This window comes from Lates calcarifer, linkage group LG24 (assembly GCF_001640805.2).
Source record: "Lates calcarifer isolate ASB-BC8 linkage group LG24, TLL_Latcal_v3, whole genome shotgun sequence".
NCBI lineage: Eukaryota > Metazoa > Chordata > Actinopteri > Centropomidae > Lates > Lates calcarifer.
Window position 1 is genome coordinate 15,938,501 of NC_066856.1, and position 22,800 is coordinate 15,961,300.

Here is a 22,800-nt window from a genome sequence, read left to right on the forward strand (position 1 = left end):
GTTTAAATCAGCCTGTTGTCTAAACTGGCATGGAATTAGACTCACCTGTGTCCTCCTCAAAAGGTATCTGCACATACTTCTACACTTTGCACTTTAGCTGTGAGATATGCTGGAATTAGGGAGAGAGGTTTAAGATTGTTTATGAGTTGTTACTGATGCAGTTAAATTTTCTGTATTAAAAAACATGGTGACTGGTGAACTTGATTGGGGTTTGTGTTATCTACACATCACTATGGGAATCCTTCTCCCCCTGTTCTTGATTCTTGTGCTCCTGCAGTGTTCCCAAACTCAAGCAGGCAAATATATCACATAATCACAACATGAAGCAAAACAAGAAGATCTCCAAACAGATCGGAGCTGCTAATAAATAAATTTAGACTTTCTCAAGTTGTGCTGTTTCAAGGAAATATGCAGCTGTGAACACAGTTTTGTAATGAGGAATTTGTATGAGGATATTAAAGGACAGTGAGGGGTGCAAAGCAGCAGGTGGAAGAGTAGTATTAGTAGTATCTGTTTACAGCTTCTCTATAGTGTTTTATATAAGATACCAATATGGAGCATTTTTCTGTCCATTACCTCATATTATCTTTTCCTAGGTGACTCTAGTCACTTTCAGCTTTTCACCAGTAGAGGTCACCAGAGGTCTATAATTTCTATATGAAGCTTAAACATCAGGTGAGACTGATTTTATCAGTTATATTTCCCTCTTGCAGGTGATCACCAGTTCGACTGTGAGAGCAGCAACTTGTCCAGCATACCAAAGGAGGAAATAAGGTACAACACACATCCACCTCATCAGTGTGAGAGTGCTTTCTCAAGTCTGACTCATAACTGTCAGAAACAGTATTTCTGACTCTTGTTTCTTCAGTATCGATGGTGGTGACTGATCACAGACCAGCTGGACAAAGCTAAATATAACTGCTAACCGCATTATATCATATTAGTCGTTCAATTTTAAAATCTCTTATGGCCATTAAATTTTGAACTTGTCATGCGGAGATACGGAATCGCAACACACTGAGATTTTTTGCAAATTTTTGGCTCCGTCCATTGATGATACATTCCTGAACGGCCCTCCTGAGAACATTTTGAAGAACAAGGAATTCCAGAAAGTTCCTACGCTAATAGGAGTGAGCAGTCATGAGTTTGGATGGACGGTCCCACAGGTAAACACCCACAACCCTTTTTGCTAGCAGTTTGCTAGCACTAACTTTCACAGGCTAATAATAGTAATACAGTGAATATATACATCAATTTCAACATTTCCTGTATGTATCAATAGCCTTATTATGTTTGTCTGCTTGATAACATATTGTATCTACTTGCCATTAGCTAATAGGCTCTCCGGGGTGAGATCAACATGTTTTTTCTCTCTCGTTTAAGTAACAGCCCTTCCATTTTACTCTTTATTTACCCAACTGCAGAAAAGACTCAACATACATGTCATTCAGTTTGGTTTATATTCACAATAAATTAACAAAAAACAGGAATATTATATGGTAACAAACACTTCATACATTCATAAATATACTGTCAGAATAAATGTTTCTATATACATTTTCTCAGACTACCTCTATCCTCCCTCTCTAACAGGCCTCAGGTGCAAATAAACTAATATCGAATGAATACCTGCAGCAAAATGACTTCAGAGAACACAGGGACGCTTTGACCGTGATACTGTGCAGGTGTGCCTGTGAATGTCTGAGTTTCAGCACCTTTGATGCACGGTAAGACAAGACCCAGTTTCGTTGGAGCAGAACCTATAATGATGTTTTGTTTTTTCCTTTTGTACTGGATATACTGTAGTTACAGGTACTGTAAATGGGCATCTCTCATTCTTTTGTCACCTTTTGATGAACATTATCCACGTTTATAGTGTTTGGGTTGTGCAATAGCTGATAACTCCCTCAGGACCTGTGTCACAAGAGGAGGAGGAGGGACTGAGTAAAGTCAGTATGGCTTATATTGCAAACTTTGCACACACTGGGTAGAGTATTTATACTGTCACTGTGAGTGCATCCAGAGACTCACACTTTTTATTTCTTTCCCCGCTGATGGGTCACTGAATGGGCCGGACTGGAGGAGTGGCCTCGTTATTGTGGTGAAAAGCTGAATCTACAGCAGACAGCCGATCCAGGACAGTAACAGAACAGGACCTGCTTCCTCAACGTTGGCCCGTATAGCCATCGTACTCTCTGAGAGAGACCTCCATAAAGTGCAGCAAAATTTTGTCACACAAAGAGTGATGAAATTGGATTCCACAGTTTATCAAGCGTCTATCGCCTTTGTAACTGCGCGTGGTGCTGGTTGACTGGACGGACCTCCCAATGTTGATGTTTGCCTTGATTTGTGCAGATGCATTCAAGCACGGGCTGCGGCGGCTGAGTCCAAGTCACCTATAAAAACACAGAAACTATATTAGCCTTATTTATTGTTGCAAATGTGGCCAAATGCAAGCACATAAACTCAAAACAGTGTGGCGTACCTGAGATTTTAGGACGCGGAGCTCACTACGAACTTTTCTATACTGGTTCTCAAGCTCCAAATACTTCTCTTTAAGCTTCTCCCTGTCTTTCCGCTCTTTCAAGAAGTCCTCCTTGTAGACCTCAGCCTAAAAATGGACGACAAGGAAACATGATATAAGGATACAAATGGGCATTTAGGAGAGCACATTAAATATGAGGGAAATACCCTCATTTGCTGTGTCTTCTCATCAAACTCTCGGCAACCAAAATGTTGACCTATTCCTTTAAAGAAAGGACATATATGAACAAAGCTCACCTGATGTTTCCACAGATCCTGTAGTGTTTCACTGCTCACCCCAAGAGGTTGAGTCATATGAAGAGCTTCTTCTAGGGCCTGTGCAAACACATTAAAACAACTGTATTACCACTGTTATTGAAGGGGGCAAACACTCAAAACTGCCTTGACTTGTGTTGAAGTTTAATGTGTTTAAGTTCCTTCTTGCCTCACCTTGTTCAGCCGCTTGATCTCCTCTTGCTGGTGCTGCCCTCTGCGGGTCAGAGTGCTGTTCTGCGCCCGCAGCTCCTGTGCCTCCATTTCTGCTTGTAGTAACTCAGAGTTCACGTCACCGTTGTCAGCCTATGAACATTTTCCCACATGAATCATCAATCAATCATCATGAATCAGATTATTGCTCACATTTTACAGAGTTTATGTCATAAAAATTCCTTAAAATGTGTTTGGCGTATTTACCCATTTGCTGTCTTTGTCTTTAGTTGTCTTGAACTTTAGTTTTTTATAGTATGTGACAGGCTTCTCTCCTTCCTCGCGTGTCTCCTCTTCAAAGTGACTGTGGTTTTGCTGCAGTAATGCTTTTAAATCCCGGACCTGAGTGGGTGAAGATAATGATACGTGACGCAATACGGAAATAATAAAACAAACTGACGAGAGATGAATAAAACAATGAGTGGGACTGTGAATCTGTCCCTTTCTTACCTTCTCTTTGTAGAACCGCACCATGGTTCGGTACTCTTTCGCCCATTTCTCATTAATAGAAATCAGCTGAGTAAGACAGAAAGAACATGAGTGTTGTAAGTGCTAAAAGTACACATATGTGTTTAGGGATGAATGTAAATCTCAGTACTGAAATATACTCACCTCTTGCCTCTGCTCCTCCAAGATAAGTATCTGTGCTTTCAGTCTGACGTCGCCGTTGGCAGCACACACTTCCGACTGAGGGAAGAGGAACTATTTAAATGTGGCACACAGTATATCATCAGCAGCCAAGTGCCTGTGACTATGTGGGCAATTTTGCAATCTGACAATATCCACTGACTTCCTTTTACACATTTTCGGAAGTTTTGCCGTGGACTGTTTCCAGTAACACAGTAAGCATGGTCATTTCCTTGTGGTCAGAGAATCAGATGAGAATAAATAATGTTCTCTCAGACGTATCTTCCCATGTTTCATCTGTTAGAATTACCTGTGTGTCTTCCAGTAGACTCTCAGGATGAGACACCGCAGCCGTGTGAAGCTTTTCAGCAATAGAGTCGGGCTGGCACAAAAACGTCGTAACTGAAAACACAGGACTTGCATGAGGCTTCAATTATTTGGCATTTTATAGGTTTTTATTAATAACACAGAGTCAGTAAGTCATAACAATATGTGACCAAAGTGATGTGATGTTCCTCACCTGTCTACATTTGGCAGTGATGGATACAGTCTGTGGGGTTGTTTGTTGTCTGTGGGAACAGGTTCACTGGTCTGGGCTCTGTCTGCAGCTGGTCTGTCCATTGGGTTTTTATGCAGGGACTGTTAAAATACACAGAAGGACACATACACTTTGAGACAACAAAATCATGTTATCTATGTAATAATATATTTGCAACATCAGCTTAAAACATGCCAAACTGTCCCTTTAGGATAAGTTATATTATCTAAAGCTGAAAAATAAGTCAGTTAATTGATCAGCCATTGATCTTTTAAGCCATTTATTGAGCCAAACCTTTATCTTAATCTTTTATATCACTATGTATTTTACCATTTTTGATGGTTCAGACAGAACAAGCATTTTTTAAACGTGTCATCATCTCCTCTGGAACAATTTTCATTGTTTTTTAATTAATTGAACTTTGATAACGTTAAATTTCATTCTAGTATTTAGCTCTTATAAACAGTATATATGTTTTATAACACACTATAATGTGGCTGTAAGCAGATATTAGTGTTTATTAATGTATTTGACAGCTACTATAACCCAAACATTGTTGGAGGCTGGTGTATAAACAGATGATGACAATTTATTAAAAATGTCTTCATAAGAGAAGTTGCTGACCAAATACTGTCCATTAACAAACACTTAAAGTGTTCTTATACCTGCTTACAGCTACATTATAGTGACTTATGAATATCTCTCTCTCTCTCTCTCTCTCTCTATATATATATATATATATATATATATATATATATACACACACACACACACACACACACACACACACACATATATATATATATATTTAATAAATAATATAATTATTAGCTGTGGCCCTAATATTATCTCATCCCAGACTTGAACTTGGACTTCCACTATTTGTACTGACATTATGAATGCAGTTTTTATCGTGTAGTATTGGTACTTTTTTACTGAAGTAAAAATATCTCAGTACTTGTTCCACCACTGTCTGGTCTTCTGTGATATATTGTAGATTTGATGCACTGTAATGCACAGCTGACTCAAACCCACAGAGGATGTGAATTATCTCACCTCCACACAGTCATGTGATCACCCATACTCAGGCTGCACACGAGGCTCTCAAATGTCACAATAAAAAGATACTGTACATGAGAGTTACTTAAACTAATTCAATTGTTGTGGAGTCTCAGAGAATGTGTCCTGGTGCACAGTTGTTTACCGTCAGTGTCATATATGAATCCATATTCATAGAAAACAGTCATTAGTTCATTCTAACAGATGTATAAGCTGCTTCTAACAAAACCTAATGATAAAACTTCTATAACTGAACACAGGCACCTTTAAGAAATAACCTGCACAGATCTACATGAAATGATAAAATCACACTCACCATAGTGTAATTCTGAGGTGTCGTCGACATGTGCAGATCTCTCGTTAAAACCGTGATTTGACGCAGAGTCTCGCTCTAGTTATACCGAGGATCCCGTGTGACGTGGTAAAACCAGCATTGTCCAATCAGTTCTCGGGATTCCCTCACCGTGCAGTCACTAGAGGAAAGGAAAGTACAACCAGTTGATCAACACCCCGAGCGGTAATAAACGATGTTTATGGTTATGAATCGATGACTAAGTGAAAAATCTGTCTTTACACTGCAAAAAATGTCACGATGAGTTTCGAGCCTCATCTTTACTCAGGATGTTTATTTTAATGTTATAGTTGGATGACTTTTCTTAGTCGGTTCCCTTTAATAATTTGATTTTCTTAACTTTATTTTATTGTTTTAAATGGATTTTTTTCATAATAATTTATAATAAATAAAGATGTAATTAATAAAAACAGAAATACCTTAGAAATACAGACAAAACAACCAAAAATGAATTAATAAGTATTTTTTAATGAATGAAAGTGCATGAATAAAATTAAACAACTAAAACTATAAGAAATAATAAGAAAAATAAAAACAACTTCAATTTGTACTAGTATGGGTCTGAGGTAATTATTATTATTATTTTTAATTACAGTTTTAACATTTCAATACTCGTCTAAATCAAGTGAAATTGAAACAAATTAAGATTTAATAAATATAAAATGCAGTAAATGTATATTTAATCTACTTTTGGAGATGCACAGTTAATATTTTTTACAGTGTGCAGCCTGCAGTTTGACGCTGCATGGGAACATGTCTGTGCCGCTTCTGAGTGTTTTTTAACTTCCTGGGTGAGTTAAACGATGCGCACACTCAAAATCCGGAAAACGTTCTTAAGTCGCTAATATCGAGATGAAACTATCCACAAAAACGTATGGGCTGCGGGTTATGGGAAAGTCACACATCACGCAGGCTTATCATCTTACACAATCTACTTAGTCTTTTCTCAAAGGTGTTGACTCAGAGCGGGCTTGTTTCAGGGAAGAAGGAGAGGGGAAAACACGCCGCTGATCCTCCCCCAGTAACCGACAGTCAGTGCAGGGGACGCAGCCCGCGGCCACTCATTTACTCTGTCACACAGAAATTTTTTATTACTGTCGCTTATTTTCCATATTTACACATTTATGAAGCTGTGAGACACCCTAATCTTCCCTTAGAGACTGGTTTAATGCAGGATCATCCTTCTTACCAAGAAAGTCAAAACCACCTGGTGCTCAAATGGTTAAAAGTGGTTCCCCTTAGTGACACTTTTCACACCAAAACAACCAGTTTTAATACTTTTTGCAGTGATTATGTGTATGGATTTTTTATTGTTGAAGTGGGAGCTTCCACATCCATTAATTCCAGTAGATGTTGTGAATATTCCCGCAGGGTTTTCTGGGAACCATTTTCTTTTTTCAAAAGACAAAAATTAAATAAAAAGTCCTTCCCCTAAAAGTATGTTTTTTTGTTATTGTCAGGTGACAATCAAAAACATCTCAGCTCATATTGTCATTATTCTCAGAGGAACAAACTCGTGGTTGTTTTCTCTGTCTTTACATCAGTTTGCATCTCCTTGTGGTCGTTTTTTTTCTCTTTGTAGTTGTTTTGTGTTTCTTTCTGATTGTTTTGCATCACTGAATGGCTGCTTTGTGTCTCTTTGATGTCACTTCTGCGTCTCTTTGTAGCTTATCTGTGCCTCCTTGTGGTCATCGTGCAAATTCCTTGAGGTCGTTTGGTGTCTTTTTGTGTCAAAGAAGCTAAGGTCCAGGGGAAGCCTGACTCCTTTGACCTCTGGGCCTGTGCCCAGCAGGCCCATTCAATAATCCATCTATGGCTACAGAAAATATGTTACCGTCTCAGTAGCTAATTTAACTTCTGACGTGTTTGTTGGAGACTGTACATCCATTACATTATGTTAACCATCCAGAGTGACTTACAGTTTTGGACACATGGACAGGAGGAACCAGAAACCTTATTTACACCTGCCACAACCCATCCATTTTTTTACCTGTCTTATCCTGTGCAGGGTTATTATGGGTCGGAGCTTATTGCAGTTCACATTGGAGATGATGGTGGGGCAGTCCCTGGGCAGGTTTGCCTGTCATAGCTGACATACAGTATATAGACAGATATTTCCACTCAGGTTTACACATCTGTAGGTCTTTGGACTATCGGAGGAAATTCACAAACATGGAAAGCTTGATTTATAGGATTATTTGCCTCTCGCCCAGTTGTGCTTTCCATTCGCTCATCCTACCTGAAATCCAATCAGACTTGGCTAAATGTACACTTTCTGCCTTGTACTAAATGCCTGGATGACAGTCAGTGGTACACCCATAGCTGGATAACCCCCACATTTTTTACTATACTTGTCATAGTCATGGTCCCATGGTGATTTGATTTAACACGAATTAATTCTGAAATGTGCAACAAGTCAGCAGGAAACTGAAACTTCGGCTAGATTTGGACACAGGAATCCCCTTTGAGAGAGAGCGTCAAGATCATGTAATAACATTAAATAACTTCAAGGAAACTGTACTTGAGTGATGCATAATATGAAATAAATTTTCTGCAAAATTAGCACAAACAAATTCAGTGTAGCTGCCCACTCTGCCCATTTGGTAATGTAGCTTTGGGTAAACCCATAGTCAGGCTTGACTAAGACTATACCTACAAATTTTAACAACTGAAATGGGGCAAACAAGTTTCTCCTTGGTCTGAAGATAGTCCAGATGGGTAAACTATTGACAAAACCATGTGAATTATGTAAGCTTGCTTCAAAACTACCATTAACCTTCTTGGCAAATGAAAAATCTCAGGTAAAGTGTGATGTGTGAGCCAGTTTATGAACAGTCATTGTTGTGGTTAAAAGGGGACAATTTGAAGGAGTTTCTCGAGTTCTTGACATTTTTTCTTCTGCTCTCGAAACACCTTTGTTATTGTCTTAAAAGTGCTATGAAAAGATAATCTTTTGTAGTCTGGGGTGAGTGGCAGTGACTCAAACCGTGACAGTGTTTACCGACATTACAGTGTTTCTCACAGTACCCCATGTTGTGGTTTTACAGAAGGGGCCTTCTTCATGTAACACCTGTGCAGTGAGAACCCCGAACGTCTCTTCCCAGCACCGGCACAGCCTTGTTTACGGTACGTGTGACACAGCAGCAAGTCACTAGAAGGGAAAGAAGAGGTTTTAGTGCGCTTGATGAGCCTCCTTCTTCCTGCCACAACTTTCTCGCTCTTCAAGATTCACAGTCACACTCTGCTCTTTAAGTTCCTGCCTGTGTCATCGTCCACACGCCTTTGGTTCACACACAGATAGATAAGACATTTTGTGGCCTACACCTACAAATATAAAACCAGAAGAAGGTTTGATTTTTTTATGAGCACTTTCTATTCTGTTGAGTGGTTTAGTGGTTTTGCATATTTACATACACCTTAGTCTAACATTAGGGAGCAGGTTTGAGTTTCACCGGAACCAAAAAAGAAACTAAAAATGATGTGTTTAGCAGAAATACAACTAAAATCATCACCTGAGCAAATGTGTACTAAGTCGTACATGTATTAGATGTTAGGTTACATTTCATTTATAATCCAAAATAGTTTTTGTTGTGTGGTCTGATTATTGCAGAGAAAGTTAAACTCAGGGCAGTTATGACCATTTTTAGCTTCAGTTTCCATTAGTTTCCAGTGAAAATGCAACTTAATCGCTCTCTCTTTAAAAAAAAAAAAAATCTAAATCAAACGAGGAGATGCTTAAAAAAAGACTTCTTGGAATCATGCTTTACTTTCAGATAATATATTTTACAAGTTTACAATGTCAGTATTTGACCATTGTCATTTCACATCTGTCACATAACTGCATGATCTATCAGATTGATCATAGATAGATTTTAGATAGATAGATCTTTTTCTCATCAAAGATGCTGTTAATCATTATCAAACACAAATAATAATTTCTCAACATATTCTAACACCTTATTTAAAGATATTTAAAGATTTTCAAGCAACATCAGCCGTAAGACTTAATTTGATAGTACTTCCCCTTTAATCCTCAATATTATAAAGAAAGAAGAATAAAGAATCAATCAAGAATAATCAATATTATATTCAGTATACACATATATTACAATAATATAAAAAATTCAAATACTCAAAACACTTTTATTTCAAAATATTGTAAATTCTTTTGACAGCGGGCAGGAGTAAGATTGTTAGTTGAATGCAACTGGACAGCAGCACTGGTGTTATATCCTACAGTACATGACACATGTAACCTCCCCCTCACACCCTGAAACAATTTATTACAAAATACAGTGGTGTGTTGTCATATTGTAAAAATGTCTTAATGACATTTTATGCAAAAAGACCCATTTCATATTCAGTCAAACTGGCCCCCAGGTATGAAAAGAATTAAATCTATGAAATACAAATATAGAGCACATTATGTGATTCACAAAGACTTGTCAGGAAAGAAAACAAACTCTAGACAAATATTCTTTATAGCTGGTTATTGTTGAGACTTGTGTGACATTATAATCTGACATTTTCACCAACAGGCACCGCATGGTTTCTCTGGATTAGAGCTGCACTCCTGGATCTGAGATCTACGACAGAAAGAAGCAGAATAACACCAGGTCAGCACACTGACACAAAACAAAAACATACATGTGATCTTTGTGTCTCACAGACACATGCTCTACTTACTCTGCCACTTCCTTGCAGTTATATTTAATTCCTTCATCCAGCTCTTTCTGTAAGTCTTTTAACGATGCATTTGTACAGTTTGTGCTAATAAATAAACAAATTATACATGTTAGGTAATTTTTCCTTGTGTAGGGTATTATGTACTTGTTACTTACAGAATTTACATGTGTGTTGCAAAAGTCTTAATGTTACACTTACACAGTGCTCTCCTGTGTGACCAGAACAACATTCAGGCTTCTCATCATGGTGGAGTTAAACCTTTTAACTTCAATGCTGGCAAAAATACTGGACAGCAGAGATAAAAGAGCATAACTTAGAGGGATTTCATAAATTCACCTGAAAAGGAGATGGCAAAAATTCTCAAATCATGAGCCAATATTTCAAAATCACAGAAGATTACTTTGATAAATGTGATTTTGTAAATTCAGTATTTACAATATAACATAAGATAGTATAGTATAAATAGTAAAACTAATTATTCGCTGCATAAGAGTAGAGAATTTGTGGCACAATTGTCCAGCAGGGGGCAGGAAAGAATGCAGCTGTGCTGTGATTTACAACAAAGGCAAAGAAACTGACAGGAACCTAATCCATTATCATAGAATAAATCTCCCTGCAGACAGTCTGCTAAAAAAATAGGAAAAGGATATGCATGACAGGAGTAGTATTCATGAAAGGAGTTAAGAGGTGGAAGCAAATTGTGAAACAGCAGAGAATAAGCACCACATAATTGTTTTCCACAAAAGTCATAAAGTTGTCAACACAAGCAGTGCAGAGCAGCGTACCTTGTGGGACTGAACGGGGTGGTGATGGATCCATTTAGCATTGCCGTAACATCACCACAGGCCACATCTGCAAACTACGCACATGAAGAGGATGTAAAAGAAAAAAGCGCCTCAGATTTAGACCACAAACCCATCATTCACCTCGCCATAAAAAGAAAGATTTTGAGGAAACACTGTCAGGCTGTCAAGTTGCTTTAACTAGTTTTATTCCCTCCTGTAAAGAACATGTGTGATTCATACAACAGCTGTGCATCTACTCACAATAAACTGAACTGGATCTATCCAGTTCACATTGCTAGCAATTCTCTTCTCAAAATGGACAAAATGTTATTACAAAGGTGGAGGAGGTGGTGTTACACTATTTCTTTTTTGGTCACTGCAACAACTAAAGCAATTAGAATGAAACTAAAAATGAATAAACATACAGTCAATGTTACACTGAAATGTGGGAATTCCTTATTTAGAAAAATTACTTCATACTTTACAAGCTTATTTTATGGAACACAGACTGTGTGCTTTTACTACGAAGTGAGAAGTTTAGAGTTTGTTTCCTGGTATTCACTCTGCAAGTGTCTGGTACAGTTTGGAAAACAGTTGGCTTGACAACCAGTTTGGCAGCACTGTGCAGCAGCTGACAGGTAAAACCACAAATCAGGTTTGTGTGCAGCAGTCCTCGACAATATAATTTTAGCCAGTATCAACTGATTTTCTATTGTCTTTATTCTGTAGAAAAAAATATCTGTTTGTATTCTTTACCTCATGGTACAAATTTTCAGCAGTATTCTCAACAGCTGAAAATCTCGTCTTTGATGACCTCTAGTGGTTGTAGTTGTCATCTGGCTGCAGGTTGGTTAGGTGTGGTTACAGGTGCAACAGGGCAAACAACAGGGCTTTCAGATCTGTCTTAAAACAACCAGCAGATCTCCCTATTCCTCCTGTTCATACTGGTCATTAACAGATCAATTCCTGTGCACCTCCAGTGTAAGTGGTAGGAAACTAAATACACAATCTTTTTCTGAGACTAAACAGTTTGAGGCTTTAAAAGGGAAACACAAAGAGAAAATTCTGTTAATTTGCCTTGCTGCTCATTTTAAGGAAACACCTGTGTATATTAAACTGACGTCAAGGTCAGATTTGCTTCACATCAGCTGTTTAGCTGCTGTACTTTGCTAAAGATGCCAGCAGAAGCTCAAGTGAATCTGTGAGGGCTCCTCTGAATGAGTGGGTTGCTGCTACTTGCTCAGGAGAGAGCTACACAATGTGGCTCCATGGAGACCGACACAAAGCCTCATTGATGAAGAACCAGGCAGAGCTGACCTTTTCTTTTCTCCTCACCATCATAATCACTAATACACAGGAGAGATTTGCTGCACCTCATGTTCCACATATGTTATTTAAACCAAAGGGCCTGTTGCATTTTTTTTGTAGGAACAAGTGAATTCTTGTTGATAACTTACAGCAGCTGAGGCTCTGTTCCAAAATGAGCGGACAGGGTTGTTGCTGCAGTCTGTCCAACCTGGGCAGCCGGCTGTGAATGTTTCTAGAACAACACACAAACACACATTCGGACCTTTCTTGCTTTCAAAGTAACTGGTAGGAGTTTGTTTTGGTGAGCTGCCACATAAAGCAAAACAGGGTGTCACATTGCCACAATAGTAAAAAAATAAATAAAAAATTATCCATGGTAAAACAATAAAACCTTTATGCCAGAGTTGCCACAATAGCAGGTGTTACACACTGATTACATAACTTGCCCACCAGCCCCATCATATTTTCATGTATGAGCAGTAGTGCCCGCGTTTATTAGATAAAAAACTGTCATTTGTAAAATACTAGTTATCAATACTTTTACAAACTGAAAGTGTCTGACTAACAAGACTAACAACACCGTGAGGTTCCCAGACAAGAGACTAAAGAAAGTTGCTATGCCCAGCCAGGCTAGCTGGTTCCAGCCTTAATGCTAAGCTAAGCTAATCAGCTGTTGTTGGTAGCTTCATACTTCATACAGACATACATGTCAGTGGTATCAATCTTCTCTCAGCAAAAATGCGAACAAGCATATTTCCCAAAATGTCAAACTATTCCTTTAAGATCACCCTCTGGAAAAGTGCTTTACGTGTCCTTCCTGTCCTTGTTTCCATACGTTTTAGTCTTTTAAAAGAAGGGGTGTGAACTAAGGTGTTCTGGCTTTTGATTTGCCTCTCCAAAGGTCTTCTCTTTTGAATTACTAAACGTGACTTGACATGCTATGCAAAAGTAACTGTAGGTGTTCACAACTAACACCTCTGGCATCATGAATTCACATATTCTCATGGTGCAACAGCAACACACACACACAGGGTATGTAAGGTCTTTTGCCTGGGGAAGAATACATATGAGGTTGTTGTTTTTAAATGTAAAGTAGTATAACTATATATCATTTGTATATAACAAACTTAAGTGAAACTCTGCTCAGGTGCAAGGCTGTGGGTTGCCTGAGGGGTCTTACCGCTGCTGCCCTGCTTCCCACACCACGTCAGACCATCCAGGACAGATCCTAACAGAGTGTCTTCCAGGGTGAGAAAACAATCTCTCTTCTCAGTGAAATCATGGACCACTTCCTTTGTTTTGCTCCAGAACATCATCTAACCCCCCCACCAAAAACAAACAGGGAATGTCACATTATTTCTCTGATTATTTTTCATTATGAGAGACTAGTTTAGACTAGGTGAGATAAATGATGTGATGACTGATATTTACTCTGTTGCATGCAGGTCTGAATGGGGCTGCAGCTATGAGCGGGTCATAGGCTCCCATGGAAACGTTACAAGGGTCCTGTCCTACATAGGCTTGTTCGAATGTACTCCATATCTTTTCACAGTCGTATCTGAAAAATAAATGACAGTTCTGCTTCTGGTCTCAGGAATGTGGATCAAGTCTAGACTACACTGAGTGTAGACTGTCAAGATCACAGGTAAAAGCACAACCTTCTCCTCATCTTACACCATTCGAATTAATGACTCATTTTTTTTTATCAAACAAACTGAGTATTCACCCCTCCTTTAAATGTAAACAAACTCTTTAAGATAAGAACTCAGTGTCAGGGTTTAGAAGTACTTCACACAGTATGTCCAGTTCATACCATCAGTAAACATGAATTTATCACAGTAGATAATGCAGAAAAACCAAACAGTGCTTGTATACCAGCCCCAGTCTGACACAAACTTATAAAGACTAGGACTAAATCTAGTGCAGGTTAGTGAATAATTTTTAAAATCAACTGTAAAAGCACAACTTTCACTGCAGAAAAAAATGCTTTTTTCCTCCCTCCCCTGAACATAACATTGCTCTTTGTTAGAATATTTAGATGATTTATATTCTCTTGCACTCTGTAGTCAGTGGCCACCTGTGCAGTCTAGCTGACCAGTGAGTACTAGTAATATCTTCAACCCTGCAGACAGTGCAGAAAAAAGGCTGGTGAATCAATCATTGACTGGAGTAAAACAGAGACCAAACTTCAGACTGAAGTCCCACTTTAGCATTGAATTTTCATGAAGCTGTACTATGACTACTGTGACTATGTCTTCCATTTCCATGACTACTGTATTATGTCAGTCAGTCAGTGCCCGCAGACGCACTTCCACAACCTCCATTAGTTAAATCACAATTTCTTCAATGCAGTCTAACACAGAAGTCCTAAAATAAGTCGTGCTTTGTGAGGGTTATAATGCTCAGATTTGTTGAGGTGGTTGACTCATTGACTGAAGTCATTTCTCATTGAAGAGGATGTGGTTAGTGGTGCTGTTGAGGTGTTGTATTCCACAGAGGTGTGTAACTCAGCTGTCTCTCAGTGATAAAGATGAGGCTGACATAATAATATGAAGGTAGAATTTACTGTAGAGCTCTAGCAGTTGCCTAGTTGTAGCTCGGTGTACCACCCCTCCAACAATCAACTGAAGTACTGCAACTGCGACATATAGTTCACATATCTTACATTGTATTGCCAATTCAATTATTCAGGTTGTGTGAGGAAGCCCAGTTTATCGCCGGACTGAGACCATGCACTTACTTTTATAGCTACATGACATTCTGTACATCCATTTAAAAAAACAAACAAACACTTACCCTTTGAATTCCTCACACCTAGCAATAAAAGTTGGTTTTAGTTTGTCTGTGTTCCGACGGTAGGTCAGTGCCAACACGACGACTAATATAATAATAATAAGTAGGACAGCGACGACACTAAAAATGGCACAGTGTCTCTTCCTTCTCTTCTCCGGCGGTCGATACCCTCCGTGGTCCATTTAAAAATCCTTACGTTGTTGTTAGACCCAGGTGGACGTTTAGAAGTCGCCTTGGAACTTTGTTGACACTGAACGTCGCTCGCGCTCGCAAGTCTATTTACGGAGAGGCGCAATCACTGTGCGCGCGCTCGCTCGCTCCAATCAGGAGTCTTCACTGTTGTGGTGGAGCAGAGGTGGAGGGGTCACATCAAGACCGCTAAATAATATGTATATATGTGGATATAGTATATATTTATAAATATATATACTGTATGTTCAGACAAATCAGTTTAAAATCTTTGCAAACAAAACTATGTTGATAAAATATTATGCCTATTTATCCATATTTATACATTTAACAGTATAGCGGAATGAAGTGGTATCGACTACAACAGCAGTGGAGTAGCCTACTGCTTACATGTTAATGTATCATTAACTCAGACAGCGCCAGTCAGAATATTGAGTACTAGTTGATGTTGTATATTTTGTTGCACCTCTGTACTTTTTAACTTGTAATGGAGAATTTTGATGGTGTAGTATTGTCGGTTTTACTTAAGAAAAATAATCTGAACAAGTCTCAAACAAAAATTCAGTTTTTTCACTATCTATCTAAATTTTACTTTTAATTCACTCTTTGAAATTAGCTGCAGCAGGTTGATACTAGCAGAGTTGTATCATGGATTTTAGAAATACTGAAGTTAAATAAAAATACAGATCAATTGATAAATAAGTCTACTCCAGCCACTGTACCTCCCTCCCCCAAACCAACAAGTTAAGAAAAACTCAAGTGTTTAATGTTTTACTTGCAATTCAATATGTTAATTCATTATTTATGTCTCTTCAGTGGCAGCTATGGCCTTGAATAAATGGACCTCCACGTGCCTGCGCTGCACTTAAGTGTGGAAATCATTAAGAAAGCTTACACATATATCTGTGGTGCAAGCATGAACAAGTTTAAAAACCTTTTTTTCTTTAAGCTGTTCACAAATATTTGCCTTTCTACCGTCTTTATGTTTTTTAAAAGTTGGCTGCTCTCATTCTTTCACTTGTTTTTGTATCCGCTAAGTAAGAACTTTAATAATAGAGACTTGAACCAAGGAGCTGTTACATTAGCTGGTTGAAGTTCATGCACTTAAATGCTAATCAGCCGTTAAAAGATGTGTGTGGGCTATAATTCAAAGGTCATGGAGTAGACATCAATAGTGAACATGTTGAGAAATGCCACAGATCTTTGAGTACGAGTGTGAGAGCCAAAACTAAAGGTTAACCATTCCAGTAAACAGGTTTATCATCTCTGTTTTGCAGGATGTGTAATGACATAATGACACAGCAATACAAGCATATAATTTTGTGGATATCTCCTGCTCTAATTATCTTGTATCATAAATGACGTGTAATAATAAGAATGATATGGTTCCGAGTTAAAATCATGCCCCAGTGCCTTTGATAAGATGTCTGATGTTTCAGACATGGCTGGACCTGCTATTAGGCCCCAAAAATGAACTTTTACTACTACCCAAATTAACCAGTCCATTTAAGTGACATGTACAGTTTTTCTGTGCTAGAATATCTAGTCGCTGATTTGTGTGGTCAGTTAATTAAAATCAGTAACATGAAAGGTCTTAAAACTAGATTTGGACAAATAGGTGAACTGTTAAGTCAGAACCCTCTGTCAAACCAGAGGACAGTAGACCGTAAGCAGTAGGTATCAGCTTCAGAAAACAGATAAATTCACTTTAAGAGGTTTTTTATTTAATGAATCAGATAAATGAAAAGTATGGGGTTTAAAGGAGGCTTTAAGTGCTGGAGTCTTCTGAGCAGCCAGTTTTTGACCTGTATGTAAAGATGACAGTCATCGTGGTCTCTTTAGTGTCAGGTTATTCTTTTATTGCTAATGTGGATTTTCACTAAAGTCACTGACCTAAAACTACACAATGACCATATCAGACAACACGTTAAACTTGTGGGTGATTCAGTTGGATGTGAGGCTTTTTCTGTGTAACAGGCTGTTTGCACATGTCTGGCAGGAGGACTGTTTGGGGTCCTGGATACACTGCAGGATCATGAGGGTCCTGTGGACAAATACGATTTATGTTACTCCAGGGTGCTTTCATCAGGAAGTTCATTACAAAGTCACAAAAAACATCTGTATAAATTCTGTCCACCTGTCTGAGATGTGTTTTACCATTTAGTTTGGAAGATTTGTTGGAGGTCACTTACTGGTCGTTGTCTATGCAAGTCCAACGAAAACCTCTGGACTGGAGGATTTGGATCAGGTTTACAATGGACCCTTGATTACATGACTCTCTGTAGAAGAGAAAAACAAGGGTCAACTGTGAGTGCTTTCTCTTTTATGGATGCAACCTTCTGATAAGTTGCCATTTATAGAGTGTTTATGATCAATAACTAATGGCAATATAAATGGGTAATAAAAATGTTGGGGCAGCCTGGCTGTGATTTAAAAAAAAATCCTTTGTATTTGGTAATAATTCAATTTGATTCAACTTTATCATCATTATACTTGCATGCAACAAGATTTATTCTTGTCATTCCAAGACAATGGCATCATAAATCTATTAAAAGACACTTATGGGTGTTTACAAATTATTGATATGAAAATCATTTATTACCCACTCAAAAAGTCATGTGTAATAACCTTTTATAAAGGGTTATATATTAAGAAATGGTACAGCGTCATCTTATTGTAACTTTGTGCTGCATTTTTACAAAGTATCCATTGTTTTATCCTCACATATATGGTCCCTCTAGGTTGGTCACCACCTTAATGTTGACATAATCCACCCTTTGAGGATTCAGGCTGTCCAGTTCAACACTTCCAAACATGCTGTGAGATTAAAAAAAAAAAAGATTATTTTATTACATACTCATCATTAACAGTACCATATATATTTGTTTCTTTTTTTTAATTTTAATTTTTTACCTTTTTCTGTTGAAGGCGTTGGCAATCGATCCATTCAATAATACAGTGATGTTGCCACATGCCATTTCTGCAAACTAACACATGAATGAGGAAAATCACGTTGGAGCAATATTCTGCTGCTGGTTTTGGAACAATATGTTGCATATAAATTATAAACTGTGTGATGAGTGGTGACTATTCTGCAGTTTAAACTCACATTTTGAGAGGCTCGCCTCCATAAGGAATACACTGGGTGATTTCTACAAGCTGACCACTCCGGGCAAGAGCTGAAATCAAAACCTGTGTGTAAATTCACAGCTATTGGTTAAAAGAAGCAGAGTGTCATAACCTTGATAAGAGCCAAAATGAGACATGAATGAATGGTAAGAGAAAGTTTAGGTGATTATAGTGATGATGACATGCAACAACATGCAGCTGACAGGTTAATCTCTCTTCACTACGACTGTAATAAAAAATCCTGAAGGCTCAGGAAAGCATTTGGAAGCACAGCAGCAACTGAGTGATGGTCCTGCTGGTTAATTTTTAATTTACTTTAAAATGTTCTATTTGTAAACTTTCTCTGCTGCTGAACGTGGTTTCTTGCTGGCAGTGGGTTATGGTAGTGGTCAAGAGCTTCAGCCATCATTGCATTTACAATATATGATAGAATACACTCCCTGGGCACTTCTACTTCTTCAGGGCAGTATGGACACCATAGTCACTCACTATCAGAAAGTAACAAGACCAGCTGGGGCTAGCTGGTTAGCATGCTAACTTCATTAGAAAAAAAGAAGTGATGGCACTAGAAGTAAGTGCTGTTGTTTTTCCACAGCTGGAGACAGCTCTTGGCGAGAAAAGGAATGAAGTTTGATGCTGAACTTGTAACATTTCATCAAGCCTGGTCAGTAAACAGCTGTTAATGTTAACACTGGCTATGTAGTGATAGCAGATGCTTACAAATGGCTCCTCTAATTTGTAAATTGAGTCAAATGTTTCCCTTTGTTCTGTGTTTTGTTTACCCTGTGTTACAATAAGTAGTCATAAAAAACTTATACAGTTACAGAAAATGTTATATCATGATTGAGTTACTGCAGTGGGTCTCAACCTGGGGGTTGGGACCCCTTTAAGTGGTCACGAGGTAAATCTGAGAGACTGCAAGACAATTAATTAGACATAAAAGAATAAAATGTATTCTTCTATGTATACTTTCAGTGTTTTGACTTTTAATTGTCTCTGTGTAGAACACATGGAGAAAAGATCTACCGGAGTCTTCCTCTTGTCCACACCAGATGAGGTCATTGAACATGAAGCCAACCAGCGTATCCTCCAGCGTCCAGAAGTGACGAACAACAGCTGCATAGCTGTGCATCAGCGCTCTGGTTTTACTCCAGAAGAGAAACTAAGCAGAAGAAAGAGGAAATATACAGTAACTCAAAAATATTCCATCCAAGGAGGTATCAATTAAAAGTGATAAATATATGTATGAAATTGTAGCTCAAGTCTCACTCTTGCTCACCCTATCGCATGGCCAGGTTTGTGGCATTGCATAAAACATCTGATGATAATCCTCCACCGTAACATTACAAGAAGACTGACGGACAACTGCCTCCTCAAATTGTCTCCAGATCTCCTCACAGTCATACCTACAATAGAGATTATATACCATTTTCTGATATTCTATAATTGTTTAATCAATTAAAAGTGCTATATCTATTTTTGCTATCGCTATATAGCCAATGTTAGCATTAACAGCTGTTTAGCAATGGAGATTAATGTCAGTATTAACTCTTGTTTTGCCTCTATTTCTATCACTTTTCTCCTACTGAAGTTAGCATGCTAACCAGCTACCCAGCTCACTATAGCATCCAGTATGCTCCCAATCCAGCATGAGGGGATGAATTCTAACCTCTTGTCTTGTAAACACAACAATGCCAGAGGTACTTGGTAAGTAAAGAGCTGTTAATGCTAATGTTGGCTATGTAGCAACAGAAAAAACTGACAAGATCCCAGGAACCAATTTTTGGGTTTCAAAGCCTAAGTAAGTGATAGGATTTTTTTTCTGTACACTTAATGCCATTTAAAAATGTAGGCACAGTCACCTTTATGATACCTCAAAAGAAGAAAATACTGTGCTACAACTAGACAAGAATTGGGATAGAAGGTCTTTTCAAAAGAAACTAAGCAAATACAGCTGGACATAACAATTATAAGTTAGAATTTCCCACAATATAAAATGTCTTTTCATACTACCATCTCTTCATTGGTTTATGTCTTTCTAGAGAAGCACATAAAAGAAAGCTGATTCAGTGTCACATCAAAGTGTCCTTCATGTGGGCTTCAACACTGGCCTGATAATGAGCTGCTGGTTCCAGCCAAAATTCTTTTGCCTTGGACATTAGGAGGAAATCAAGTCTTTCAAGTCTTTGAGACTCAAGTAATTGGTGTTAAGGTCAAAATGTAGCTGTGAATTCTCATCTGAAGTCATCACATTTTCAAATAAAGTCTCTCTAAAGATCAGAAATGTCGTGACATGAGGACAAATCACTGCACAGTATATTACCGTAAGCTGGGGTTGACCAGAGTGATGTAATTGTAACACCTTCCAACCACAATGTGTTTAATGTTGGGGGTTGTCCCAAACTGTGCTGTCAGTTGACTTGGACAGAGCAGAAGCACAATAAACCCTTTGAAATGGACACAAAGACAGATGAAAGAAGACATTATTTTGGAGAAGTACATCAAAAGAAAGATAGAGAGAAAAAAGCTGGAGATGTCAAGAGGAATTACTTACATATCGTCATGTTGATCATTACAAACGTCTCAAATGTTCTAGAGGTCATAAGGGTGAGACCCCGGACGGCCTCATTGCTCCTCAATAAAGATACGTGTTCGTGCATGCTTTAATCTGTAGATATGCAAAACAAAAGTTCTATCAGTTTTTGGATTTGACCTCAGGCCAGCAGGTACTTTCCCAGGAGCTCAGAAGGTGTGTGTGCTGCAATTATGGCAAATACAAAACTTTCTCCCACATTTTTTTTTCTTCCAGAGCTATCAGATCTGCCAACTTTTCAAACACCCTCCAGGACATTTTAACAATGACTGTTGACCTTTAGATAAACAATAACCCTTCTAGCATTTCAAGTAGATACATAAAAGGTATGAAAGTTTTCACATTGCAGTGGGTAGTACATGCAATCATTAAATATCATGGAATAAACAGGTACACATGCCCAGTTCATTCTCTGAATAAACTTAGAGGTAAATGCTCACCATTTTCCTTGCAGAAGGTTAAAATGTGACAAACGGCCCCATGGCTGTGATGTGAAATGCTTTCTGCCCAAACCTGAGTCCCGCTGTGGTGTGCTGTGGTGTGTACCCTCCTCACAGGGCTAATGCATGACATGCCTGAGAGAGGCTCCTCTTCATAGGTTGACAAACACAGCTCCTCACCAACCCACAGACACATTCTTAAAGGACAGATGAGATGTTTTTTCCAGCCTCCAGCTGCAACAATCCACATGATTCCCATTATGGCGTCAGTGAGAATTTGTCCACACAGAGTGAGCGCTGTTCAGTGAGACATGGTGCCATGGGGTGGAGGAAGTTTGTGTTATTGAACACACTGAATTATGGTATGAACTCAGCTCAGTATATATATCTCAAAATGAACCTCTGGTATTAGGTTGAGGATAATAGAGCCCATTTTATAAAAAGGAAATGGAAAGATTGAAATGTATAGGTTGTATAGCAATTTTCATTTTTGTAAGAGATTGTTTGTCTTCTGTATGTATTCCCTCTTCATCAATGCTCAATTTGTTTGTGTGGCCTTGTAACGCCTAAGATGTCTGCTAACCTTTTTCTGAGTGCAGAGGAGCAGCTTTACTGTGTGTTTTTTCACATTATCTACACCAGGTATTATCATGCAATCAATGGTTAGTGTAGTAATGTCACACCAGTACACTTTTCTTCAGTCTTCACTGCTGGTACTTTTTCTACAGATGCTAAAGTAGTTTGAAAAGTACATTTTACCAAGCAGAGTTCAATATTTTCATTATTTGTTTTTGTACTCCCTTTGAATGCAGGACCTATGCATTATTCCACTGTGTTCCTGAAACTTTTGCTGAAGACAGTGAGGACTACTTTTCTATCACTAGAAGTAAATGAACAACAAATATAACCCTTCACTTCTTTTTTAACAAGTAGATATAATGTACCTAAATGTAGTGTAGCTACTTTCTTTTAGCTTAGGTTACAGATTTTACTTTAGTCTTTTTTTCACTCTCTGAACCTGCAGTAGACTATGCATTCACCTCTGTTTGTTTGCTCCTTTATCAAAATCTGTGCAAAATCTCAGACTCACATAACTATATTTGGGACTAACTTCATGCATATTGGCACCAGATTTTGTACACACATTTATGCTCCCCAGATGAATCCCACTGACTTCCACAGTTCCTTTTTCTTCTAGGGCCACCATGAGGTTGCCATTTGTGACTCAGAGTGAAACATCTTGACAACTGTCAGATGGATTACCATGAAATCTGTTGAAAATATTCAAGGTT

The 22,800-nt window shown here is 38.3% G+C and overlaps 3 protein-coding genes and 1 long non-coding RNA gene across 4 annotated transcripts; 1 reads left to right on the forward strand and 3 right to left on the reverse strand.

Moving 5' to 3' along the window:
- Nucleotides 1–1,441: 1,441 nt before the first annotated feature.
- LOC108899987 (TNFAIP3-interacting protein 1) lies at nt 1,442–5,709 on the reverse strand. The gene is given in 11 exon segments (XM_051066865.1): nt 1,442–2,396; nt 2,486–2,611; nt 2,782–2,859; nt 2,974–3,102; nt 3,217–3,351; nt 3,460–3,525; nt 3,622–3,696; nt 3,947–4,012; nt 4,014–4,038; nt 4,157–4,275; nt 5,550–5,709. Coding segments are annotated over 11 exon segments (969 nt in total). The 5' UTR covers nt 5,580–5,709; the 3' UTR covers nt 1,442–2,276.
- Nucleotides 5,710–9,589: 3,880 nt separating this feature from the next.
- LOC108900035 (ADP-ribosyl cyclase/cyclic ADP-ribose hydrolase 1) lies at nt 9,590–15,434 on the reverse strand. The gene is made up of 8 exons (XM_018700835.2): nt 15,161–15,434; nt 13,796–13,922; nt 13,545–13,680; nt 12,514–12,596; nt 11,057–11,130; nt 10,470–10,556; nt 10,272–10,355; nt 9,590–10,171 (listed from the first exon to the last, which is right to left on the reverse strand). The coding sequence occupies exons 1-8, from the start codon at nt 15,337–15,339 to the stop codon at nt 10,114–10,116; spliced, it is 828 nt and encodes a 275-aa protein (XP_018556351.1). The 5' UTR covers nt 15,340–15,434; the 3' UTR covers nt 9,590–10,113.
- Nucleotides 13,916–19,628, forward strand: LOC127139250 (uncharacterized). Its single transcript, XR_007809425.1, has 3 exons — nt 13,916–14,009; nt 19,071–19,139; nt 19,480–19,628. It is a non-coding gene; the product is annotated as an uncharacterized LOC127139250 (long non-coding RNA).
- LOC108900033 (ADP-ribosyl cyclase/cyclic ADP-ribose hydrolase 1) lies at nt 17,180–21,772 on the reverse strand. Its single transcript, XM_018700833.2, has 10 exons — nt 21,509–21,772; nt 21,030–21,143; nt 20,799–20,922; nt 19,755–19,881; nt 19,502–19,637; nt 18,456–18,538; nt 18,260–18,333; nt 18,071–18,163; nt 17,539–17,625; nt 17,180–17,390 (listed from the first exon to the last, which is right to left on the reverse strand). The coding sequence occupies exons 2-10, from the start codon at nt 21,133–21,135 to the stop codon at nt 17,291–17,293; spliced, it is 930 nt and encodes a 309-aa protein (XP_018556349.1). The 5' UTR covers nt 21,136–21,143; nt 21,509–21,772; the 3' UTR covers nt 17,180–17,290.
- Between the last annotated feature and the right edge of the window lie 1,028 nt (nt 21,773–22,800).